At 36.4% G+C, this 10,818-nt stretch overlaps 1 protein-coding gene across 1 annotated transcript; it reads left to right on the top strand.

Annotated features, from left to right (window-relative positions):
• Positions 1 to 452: 452 nt before the first annotated feature.
• On the top strand, positions 453 to 10,003 carry LOC148842622 (protein EMBRYONIC FLOWER 1-like). Its single transcript, XM_088959145.1, has 5 exons — positions 453 to 1,325; positions 2,183 to 2,379; positions 4,369 to 5,998; positions 7,408 to 9,456; positions 9,554 to 10,003. Exons 2-4 carry the CDS (start codon positions 2,225 to 2,227, stop codon positions 9,103 to 9,105), a joined length of 3,483 nt encoding a protein of 1,160 aa, XP_088815271.1. The 5' UTR covers positions 453 to 1,325; positions 2,183 to 2,224; the 3' UTR covers positions 9,106 to 9,456; positions 9,554 to 10,003.
• Positions 10,004 to 10,818: the final 815 nt, after the last annotated feature.

Here is a 10,818-nt window from a genome sequence, read left to right as displayed (position 1 = left end):
CCTCCTCAACAAAATGTGTGATGAATAACAACCATCTGATGTTAATCAGATCGTAGTTAGGTCAGGGGCTTACATCTACTACAGTAACTTGTTCCCCCATAACCTGTAATCTGTCATGTGCAGTATCAAACTTGACAGATTTCTTGATCTTGATGGGCCACTGTGCTCTCTTGGGCTCTCTCTCTTAACTACAAAACCCAACCCTTATATTTTATAAATTGACAATGTGGTCAGTATGTAGGTCCACGGAATGGCTCAAATGAATGGCAACTTCTGGTGGGGCAGGCTTGATCTGGAGTATAGGCCATGGAGCTTTTCCCCAACCTGTTGGATTTTTCCAAATCTGCAGAGAGACTATTCCCTTCCATGGACCAAACTTACATGAAATTGCAGAATGCTGGCCATTGATTGCATTGGTGGTTGGGAAGCTCTACTGTCTGATATTATTCAATGCTGCATGGGGATTTTCAATTGGAGGATTATGTGCACTAGCATGGGCTGAGGATGTTTTAAATTAACTCTTGTCTGATCAACCCGTTTTCATTAGATTTATATATAAAAGCTTACATTCTGTTTCACTTTCACATGCCCATCTCAATTCACATTTTGGTGGCAAGTGAAAAGGATTAAAGGAAGATCAAAGGAGGACTAAGCCATTAAAATATATAATTTATTGTTCACCAATCACCAATTGAGGCTATGAAGCTTAGAACATTCACATTAATGAAAATCTATTATTTGGGTTAGAACTAAGCTTGGCGTTAGGTTGTGGTTAGTTAAGGAGGGCAAGGGATGTAGTTAGGGTTAGGGTTTTCCGTAGTCCCCAAATTTAGGGTTTTTATGGATAATGGGTGGTGATGAAAGAAGTACCAAAAAAGGGGGCCATGCCCATGTTGGAGTTGGAGGTCTCTCGTTTGCTTCCAATTTCTTATTTTTCTTATTTTTAATTTTTTTTCTTACACCACAAACAACTTCAAATGGTATGAGTTATGACATGGCATGGCGGGATTTTAATAACTTCCTTTCCCTTCACGGATTAAAAGAAATATAATAAAAAAGAACAGAAAAGCTCTCCTCTCTCTCTCTCTCTCTCTCTCTCTCTCTCTCTCGTATCCGAGAATCCATTCGTAACCCTAAAAGCTAAGGTTTTCCCAGCTTTCGCACTCGAATTTTTCTCAAGCAGCTTCGAATTTTGTCGCTGGGATGATCTCTTGAGCGTTACCTTCGAATGATCTTCTTTTCCATATGTTTTTTCTGGAGACGCCGCGGTGTTCCAAAGTCGAGCTGATGAAAGGTCGTTTCTCCTGATTTTCGACTGAGATAAGGTGTGTTTCACCTTGCTGCTTACTCTCCGGTACTATTTTTTTAACGTCTATGATTGGCACCTCGGTGCTTGGTTCCAGTAGCAACTGGGTTCCAGCTCCGTTTTGTATGGGTTTATAGGTTTTCTTGGTTGTGATCTCATTTCGAGTTCATCTTCTGAACTTGGATACCGTTGTCCATTTCATCTTATGCAAAAATTCAAGCCTTTTAACGATCCGCAATGTTTCTTCTCTGAGTGTGCCTTACCTTGTTTTTATTTTGGGTAGGATTTGCCGTTTTGTAGTTGTGAATTCATTAGCTCATAAGTAAACCCGATATATATTTGTTTCCAGAATCCAGACTAAGATGCATAATTTTGTGTTATAACAAGGACTTTGTAGAAGTACGCTTCGAGATTATTGTCGACTCTATCATAAACCACGATACATTAAAAGCATATTCTTTTCTTTTTGGAAGCTCTACCATTAGCAAGTAAACCCTAACATGTGTTTGTTTATTGTCTTCAACGGCATTATTTTATGATGTAATTTGCAGTTTCTGGAAGTAGCTTCAGCTACATAATAGATTGTATCATATGCGGATCATGGAAAAGGAAAAAGAATTATCAAATCTCTTCAAATTCATTGAGGAAATGAGCAATGCTGATTCTCGCTGTTAAAATCTAACATGTGCTTATAGTTAAACGTGGGCATGTTAGTTATGATGCAACTACCTATTTTGAGGAATCTTTTAACTATATGAATGACTATGTTGACAAATCGTGCAAATATGCATTTCATTTCAGACAAGCAGTTATTTCTTTTTCTGTTAAACTATAATTTATGTTTGTTTCCAACCTTATTATGATTGTGTCTAGCAGGTATCATCTGTTCGGGCTGCAGTATTATTTTTGTTTGGTAAGATGGACGAGAGTATCATGGGAGCATGTAACAGTGGAAGAAGTGAGCCAACTCTTGTTGCCAATTCTACAATATCACTCACTGATTTGAGATCCAGTGAGCATGTTACTGAGAACGATAAACAAGATGGAGGAAAGTGTACTCACTTCTCAATTCGGTAAGCTTACAGTTAGTTACTTATAAGCATGTCACAGTTAGTTACTGCTTCTGCAGGAATGCTGATCTGGTTAGACAGAATACCTACTTTGAGTTATTGCATATAGGTTAAATACTAAGATTTTTTTTTTTTCATTGAAGGCATGATGAGGTAGTATGACTGCTTGGACAATGCAACTTTCGTACTTTTCTCATTAATCATATACTTTTCTATTTCTTTTAGTCAATGACATATTAATTTGGTAGTAGCACCTTTCTTTCTGAACCTGATATGCAAAATACTTTTTGAAGCAGACGTGCTGTCTTGCTTCTTATATTTTGTCTTCATTTTCTTAACTTCAAATATCTTACAGTATTCATAAAAAAAAGAACTTCAAATATCCTACAGATGAACTGATAGGTAGAAATGAACTGTTGGACCATTCTACTATTCTTACTTCAGATGATAATTGAGTTATTCTACACTTTTATCAAGTGAAATTGCATTGTTCAAAAATGGAGGCCGTACAACTAATCACAGCCAAGAACTGTGATCAAGATTCCAAAACCTTAAAAACCTACTAAGGCAATGGATAATATTAAGTTGATGGGGGTTGGGGGGACTATTTTGGAGTGTCCATGTTTATGTTATGATGGTTTGGTCAATGCAGCTGTCACATCATTGCCCATTGATCATATATTTTTCTATTTCTTTGAGTCAATAACATACTAATTTGGTAGTAGCACCTTTCTTTCTTAACCTGATATGAAAAATACCCTCTGAAGCAAACATTTTTTTTTTCCGGTCTTCATTTTCTTAACCTCAAACATCCTACAGATGAACTGATAGGTAGAAAGGAAATGTTGGACCATTATACCGTTCTTACTTCAGACGATAATTGAGTTATTCTAGTCTTTTATCAAGTGAATTTTCATTGTTTAAAGATGGAGGCAGTTGCAGTCAAGGACTGAGATTAGGTATTTGAAAGTCCTACTAAAGAAATGGATAATAGATGAGTATTAAGTTGATGGGGGGGGGCGCTATTTTGGAGTATCGATGTTTATGTTCTTAGGAAGTATATTCATAGAGTACTTTGACAGGCATAAATCTTCTATTTCATGTGCTAGATTAGGAATATTTAGATTATTTGTAGAATTTGCTAATACTTAGGTAGTTTGACAGTTTGGTCAATGCAACGGTCATGCCTTTGCTCATTGATCATATAGATCATATATATTGAGTATTAAGTTGATGGGGGGGGGGGAGGGGACTATTTTGTGGTGTCCATGTTTATGTTGTTAGGAAGTTTATTCATAGAGTACTTTAACAAGTATAAATCTTGTATTTCATGTGGTAGATTAGGAATATTTATATTATTTGTAGAGCTTGCTAATGTTTAGGTAGTATGACTGTTTTTGGTCAATACAGCTGTCACACCTTTGCTCATTGATCATATATTTTTCCATTTCTTTGAGTCAATAACATATTAATTTGGTAGTAGCACCTTTCTTTCTGAACCTGATATACAGTATACTTTCTGTGCAAAATATTTTAAAGCATGTTGTTTCTTATTTTTTTGTCTTCATTTTCTTAACTTTAAATATCCTACAGATGAACTGATGGGTTAAAAGGAAGTGTTGGATTATTCTATTTTTCTTACTTCAGATGACAATTGAATTATTCCACTCTTGTGTTTTTCGATAGTCAAGTTCTACTTTTTTAGCAAGTGAATTTGCATTGTCTTAAGATGGAAGCAGTAGCAGTACAACTATTTGCAGTCTACGACTTTGATCAAGTGCTCAAAACCCTTAGGATCCTACTAAGGAAATGGATAGATTGAGTATTAAGTTAGTGGGGTGCAACCATGTGGGAGTGTCCATGTTTATGTTCTTAGGAAGTATATTCATAGAGTACTTTGACGGGCATAAATCTTCTATTTCATGTGGTAGATTAGGAATATTTAGATTCTTTCTAGAACTTCTTACTAAGTTGTTTCTGTTGTGAATACAGTGGATATGTTGCTGAAGTTCGTAGAAAAGACAGGAAGATTTGTTGGCCATTTCCAACAGTTGGTGACCAAACAGAAATTCTTCCTCCTTTGCAAGTTCCTGAATTCAGATGGTGGCGTTGCCAAAAGTGTCTGCAGAAATATGATGCTAAAAATGCTCCAACAGAAAATGGAATGCTTACCAGTTTTTGCAATACTGAAACAGGAGTTGGTCCATGCTGCACTGGAGAAAAAATTACAAGAGAAGGCAAACTTACTATTACTTTCAAGATAGACAAGCATGAGAACAATTTATCTTCCACAGAAACTGCAACTGCTCATGAGAAGAATGATTCTGAAGCTGTTACTCTCAAATCAAAGAGTGATGAATTTCATGAGCCAGGCTATAAAAGGAATCAAGTTATTAATGTTGGATTTGATGTCAGAAACTGTAAATACACGAGCAAGGATTCCAAAGAAATCTGTAACAAAGGAATGCCAGAATTATGCAGCATCAACTTAACTAAGATGAACAAACAGTATGGGGACATGATAAGAGATTGTGGAACATCCAAAGTAGTAGATTTGGACAGTAAGAAAAATGAGGCTCCAAATTCTGCCATAGGTCAGACTGAAAAACTTAATCCTTTGGAACTGGGTGAGAGTGACTATGAGTACTCTGAAAATGATGGGAACTTACCTCGAAATACTGGGGGTAGAGGTGGAATTTTGCAGAGATGCAAAACAAGAAAGGTGCGCTTGTTAACTGACATAATAAGAAGTGAGGTGTTGGCTACATCAAATAAAATTTGTAGCTCCAAGAGAAATGCAAGAATTGATGACAACAAGGCAGAAGGTTTGCAGTATAAAGCAACAACAGATGCATCTTCTGAGGCAGCTCTACTTCCTGGAATCAAAAACCAAGCTGCATTCCAAGGAAATGATATGAAGGATGTGCTGGGTAAGAAAAAGAAAAGGAAGATGCCTTCAGATGAAGATATGGATCCTTCCAGAATGATCTGGCCCAAGGCTACTCCTCAAAATGTGAGGATCTTTCAAGGAGATGCAGAAATTAAACATATTGATACTTCATTTGGTAATTCTGAAATGGTATCCGATGCATCCATCAGGATGGATTCATATCCTGATTCAAAGGTTTATTTGCCCAAATATAGAAATGACAAAAATATTATGTTGGATAAGAAGAAAAATAAGATGCCTAAAGGAAAACAGAGGCAGCCTTCTTTGGCACCTTGGGATGTGAATGTTCAGAGGGAATTTCAGATTATGAGGGATCTAGGTTTCAAGTGCGGTGGGACTGAAACTTTTTCCCCTAAATCAGCAGAAGATGCATTTTCTGAGAGAGATGTGATGGCTGGTGAATCTGGCCTCCAAAATTATGTGGCTCCACAAAACAATGGTGGAAAACATATTTCAAATAAGAATAAAAATAAGATGTCTCCAATTGATGGAATTTCTAGGAATGATGCAACTGTTCCTTTTAAATCTTCCCAAGGTGTACTTGCTACAAGAGGTGGACATTGCAGTATCAATAGTGACATAGCAATCCATAAAAAGGCTATTGTGAGTAAGAAGCATGATAATGCACCTTTTCTTGAAAATGGGGGTCCTTTCAAAACATGCCAGTCAAGGGTATGGTTTTTTCTTTTGCTAACACTAGTATAACTATAAAATATACCCTTTTCTTTGCAATTCTTGTATTAGAAATATGTTAAATGCATTTGTTTCTTATAATTTTTTGCTTTCTCCTTTTTAGTCCATCTTCCTTTATTGTTCATAACGGACTTGGTATATGCAGGTCTATTTTCTAGATTAATCTCTAAAATCCAAGCATCTGAGTAACATTTGTACATAGAACTTATATATTGAAGTTTACATGTTATTAAAGCATCCAAATCTCCATTTTCAGCATTATCATCAGACAATAAACAATTGGCTTTTGAGATTGAGTAAACATTTATGTGGCAAGAGCAATGTTTGATAACTTATAAAGCAACAAAATCTATCGACAGATTAACCGGCTTCTTTTTTTTCATGTCTAAACACACTGATGGATATTCATAATCAATTGTTATGCTAGTTTGGACTTTTTTTTGGCAGTTATGGAACACTTTTTATGGCTATAAGCATATGTTTATCCTTGCTCTCTCTCTCTCTCTCATATAACTTTTTGAAGGTGTTCTCTATCATAAGATGCACATTTACACAATATGGTCACAAATAACAAAGAAATGTTGAACTGTTTTCTCATCTAACGATTAACCCAAGGATTGGTCAATAGAAACTTTCATTTTAGACTCACTTCAAGCTTTCTCTTTTTTCCTTTTCTTTGTGATAAAATGATCAACATGCCTATACTTAATTTATTTTCAATATAAAAAACAAGTGTTGTAAGTTTGTCCTTTCACAAAAGAAAGTTAAAAGTACACATTTACCTTTGTAAAAGCAATATTTCTTCATATATTTGATGAAGCAGGATGCATAATATTCCCAAACTACCTTCTTTATTCTGATGCCTTTGTTTATATTATTTATTACATTGTTTCTTTATTAACGTTTTATTCACCATTGCAACTGTGGCATGGCTATGTTACTTGGTTGGTTGGGTCATGGACTTGATGAAGTAAAATTATGTCTAGTTTCTTCATTATAAAATGTATAGTTCCTTTGATTTGGTTGATTCATATTTATCCATTATTAGCTATTTTAGAATCTTCATGTATGCATTATGCATGTATTTTAATACCTTACTATTTAAAAAATTTATTTTTCTGTTCATTTGTCCTTTTTTCTTTAAAATTTTCTTTTTTAAGATCATCATCATTGTCCTCGAAGCCTTGTCCCAACTATATGGGATTGGCAACATGAATCCTGTTTCACTGTTCCATTCTGTTAAGTGCCATATCTATTATTAAATAATGAGTCCTTAAATCATTTCTTACCTCAGTCACTGTCCTTTTTTTTCTTATCTGATGTGCATTTGCTAAATTCGTTTAGAATATTTATGTATTTATAGAGAAATATTAATGCATTTGTTTTAGGAAACATCCAATATTTGCAATTGTGAGAATGCCACTGAGGTTCAAGGGCTTCCAAACCTTCCAATGAGTGAGTGTGATCAAAAGGCTGACAAAATGAGTGAACAGACAACTTTAGATGACATTCCCATGGAAATTGTCGAACTCATGGCAAGAAATCAGTACGAGAGACGTCTCTTTTATGCCAAGGATGCTGCTGAAACTCCTGAGCATGTGGCATTGACATTACTGTGTAATAAGAGCTTTCTCATGCAAAGCCAATCTAGCAATGCAGGGAGTGACACATATTCCAGAAGTGTTGAACCAACAAAATCTGATGGCTACTCTCCTCATGTCAATAGATACAACACTATCCATTTAGATATCAGACAACCAGAAAATGCTTGTGCCTCTATGAGGTTTACTGCATTCGCAGAGTGTCAAGAGAAGCTATCAAGTGGATACCAATATCCTTTAATTGGTTCTGGGAGAAACTGTCATACTCAAAATTGCAACTGGAGTCAGAACATACTGGGGAAGAGGTGTCTTGGGTCTTGTTTTCAGCCAATTAAAGCACATGGTATGTCTCAAAGCTATTTCCCACAATATTCATGCAAGGAACAACACAATGCTTGGCCCTCTGTAACACCAAATAACACTTCTTTTGGAATTAATAGTCCTCAGGAATTTCTCACTGAATCAAGTAACTTAAACATGGTTTCTCAGTATGTGGGGCCACTATCCAAAGGAAATTTGAACAGGAATCATGGCCTGAATCTGATAGATCAAAATGCTATCCATCTTCAAAGGCAGAAGGGGGGCTCTGATACGGGGACAAGGAAGAGGTCACATCTTGCTTGCACAGAGAAGGGAAATGAGTATCATTCAAAAATGATAGGGCCATTGGACCTATATACTAATGAAACAATATCAGCAATGCACTTGCTCAGACTTATGGATTCTGGGGCATGTTCAAATACAGCTGTTAATATAGATGGCAACCTAGAGAAGTTCCCTGAAAGGCCATTCATTCCCCATGATCATCTTGACAAGGAATTGTCTAGGGTAGAAGTTGGGATATCCAAGAGAAATGAGGCTTCAATTCACGAATCTTCATATGATTACTTCAACAAAAGTAACTTTTCAGATAAATTCTGTGAACATTTTTGTCCTGCTTACATGGTGGATAAATATAGAGATTCTAGGGCTCCTGAGTCAACAGATGGAATTGTGACTAAAACTCCATCTCACTCCTTTAAAGTTAAAGATAAGAAGGGAAAAAGTCCTTTCTCTCCAGCAGAAACAAGAAGCCTGAGGTCACAGAGATGCTCCTCCAGAGATGATATTTCTAGAAAAATACATGGATGTGTTCCTGCCAGTGATCTGCCAAAAGGGTTCTTATCTTCTTCAGATTCTACGCAATTTCATGTACATTCTCAGGTTGTAGAAGGTTCAACTAGGCATGTTGAACTAGAGGTCAACAAGAACGATAAACCTATTTCACCTGTGGAAACCATTTTCCAAATCGGTATTTGTACCATTAATAGAAACCCAGCTGATTTTACTGTACCTGAAGCAGGAAATATTTACATGATTGAAGGCAGAAATCTACCTTGTAGAAAAATAGCATCTGGGGATAGAGCCAACCTGATTACTCTGAATGGGCAGAAGAGACAGAGAATGGTGAAGCTCAAGGCTATGCCAGATCATGTACACCGTTGAAGTTCATGAAAATGCAGAGATGCCACAGTAGTATTGCTGTGTCCATATGAACATCTATCAACTGAGAATTACATCTATCGACCAACTCTGGTTAGCACTACATGGCATCAGAATTGTAGTAGATAGAAATCCCTTATTTTCCACTTCAGGGGCTTTCTTTTGATCCTTTGTCAATATGAGTCGTCTAAATGTTATTGCCAACTCTATAAGAGGATGGGTATCAAAATACAATTTTTTATCACACATACAACATATGTATCACACTTGGATCATGCGTTCTGATTCTTAAATTCTTGATTCATGGAGATATTGCAGGCCCCTAGCTGCAAAAGGCAAGTTGTGGCAAAGAAGGTATTGCTGGCATACTTGGATGCTTTAGCTTTGTATGATTATATCTCATCTGAAATTTAGATCTGGGTGATTTATGATGGTATTATGCTTTTGACAGGTAGGATGAAACCTCAACAGTTCTCATTGGTTATAATGGCTCTTGGATGGCTCTTCAGTGTTCTGATCAATTCTGGTTGTCGTTAGTAGGATCTCCTGATGTTGCCTGCCCCACTGATCGCACAGGGATCAGCTACTTTAGAACCCATGGTGTGATATTCTCTAGTCCAAATAAACACTTATATTTGTATATTTATGCTACCCTTTCCTCGTCCAAGTACAACTCTGCAAAGGTGATTTTAGTTGTATCTTTTCTAGTGTCAAAACTTCATTATAGTTGCCAACTCAACAGAGGAACAGAAGTTGCAACTAGATTGTAAATATGGAGTCTTTGGATGAGTTGGAAATAATGCCGTGTAAGCATAACTAGAAAATTGGTTTTAAAGTGAAATGTAAATTGAATAATACTTATATCCATAGTATATTAGACTGTTGCTTGGGTTGTCAGGTATTTCCTTTTTCCTTGTTTTTTCATTTATGTTTTCATGGAATCAGCCACAACCGTTTGATTTTTCCCCTTTTTCAATCGTTTATAAAGTAGAATGAACCTTCAGGAAGCATTATCACAACTCAATGTTTATAAACTGTTTCTTAAGGAACTTGGATACTTTAGGGCCAGCGGGAATGCTTTTACACATGGTAAAGGAAAAAAAATGGCTCACAGCTTTTGCATTTATTGCCACCAGTTCTGAATTTTGTTAAAGTAGTCCTGTAAATGCATTTAGATGAGTGACAAGTTTGGGTCTTTAGAAAGCATGAAGCCTAAAATAATTAGTTGTTAGTCCCCAGTGGCCCAGGATAAGTGAAGTAGTCTACACTTTGTAGTCAGCTGATATTTGGTAATATATATCCAAAGAACCCCAGACCAAAAAGGCATTGTACCTAACAAATTAATAACCAATTAACTGGTATTTCACTCAAACTTACCTAGGGATTCTGATTGGTTAAACTCTCTTCGGTGTCATACCTTTAATTTTAGTAGGGGAAGATGTGCCTTGTGGAGATGAGCAAATGGGTAAGTTCTACCTGGAACCGAATGGAACTAGCGTTGAACCAACCCTACCCAATCTATTACTGGGTAGGGTTTGGTTCCAAATTCTTGGAATTGATTCCCACCCAGCTAGTTTCTAGGGTCTAGGGTTTACCCTACCTGGACTTGTTAGAGAACTGGCTTTGGAAATTAGGTTGCCTTAAAATTAATCCAAAAGTACTGAGGATGTGAAGATTTGGACCCAAGCACTCATGGTTTCAAAGACTATGGTTTCA

The sequence above is a fragment of the Nelumbo lutea genome, chromosome 8 (genome assembly GCF_056320005.1).
Source record: "Nelumbo lutea isolate HS-2025 chromosome 8, American lotus-T2T, whole genome shotgun sequence".
Taxonomy (NCBI): domain Eukaryota; kingdom Viridiplantae; phylum Streptophyta; class Magnoliopsida; order Proteales; family Nelumbonaceae; genus Nelumbo; species Nelumbo lutea.
Note: the sequence above shows the minus strand (reverse complement) of the source record. Positions and strands in the feature narration are given on the sequence as shown.

What these genes read in the sequence shown, in the direction of transcription:
- LOC148842622 (XM_088959145.1), top strand. Translation starts at nt 2,225, where the DNA reads ATGGACGAGAGTATCATGGGAGCATGTAACAGTGGAAGAAGTGAGCCA. An exon ending in TGTACTCACTTCTCAATTCG is followed by an intron (nt 2,380 to 4,368) that starts GTAAGCTTACAG and finishes TTGTGAATACAG; the next exon opens with TGGATATGTTGCTGAAGTTC. An exon ending in TCAAAACATGCCAGTCAAGG is followed by an intron (nt 5,999 to 7,407) that starts GTATGGTTTTTT and finishes CATTTGTTTTAG; the next exon opens with GAAACATCCAATATTTGCAA.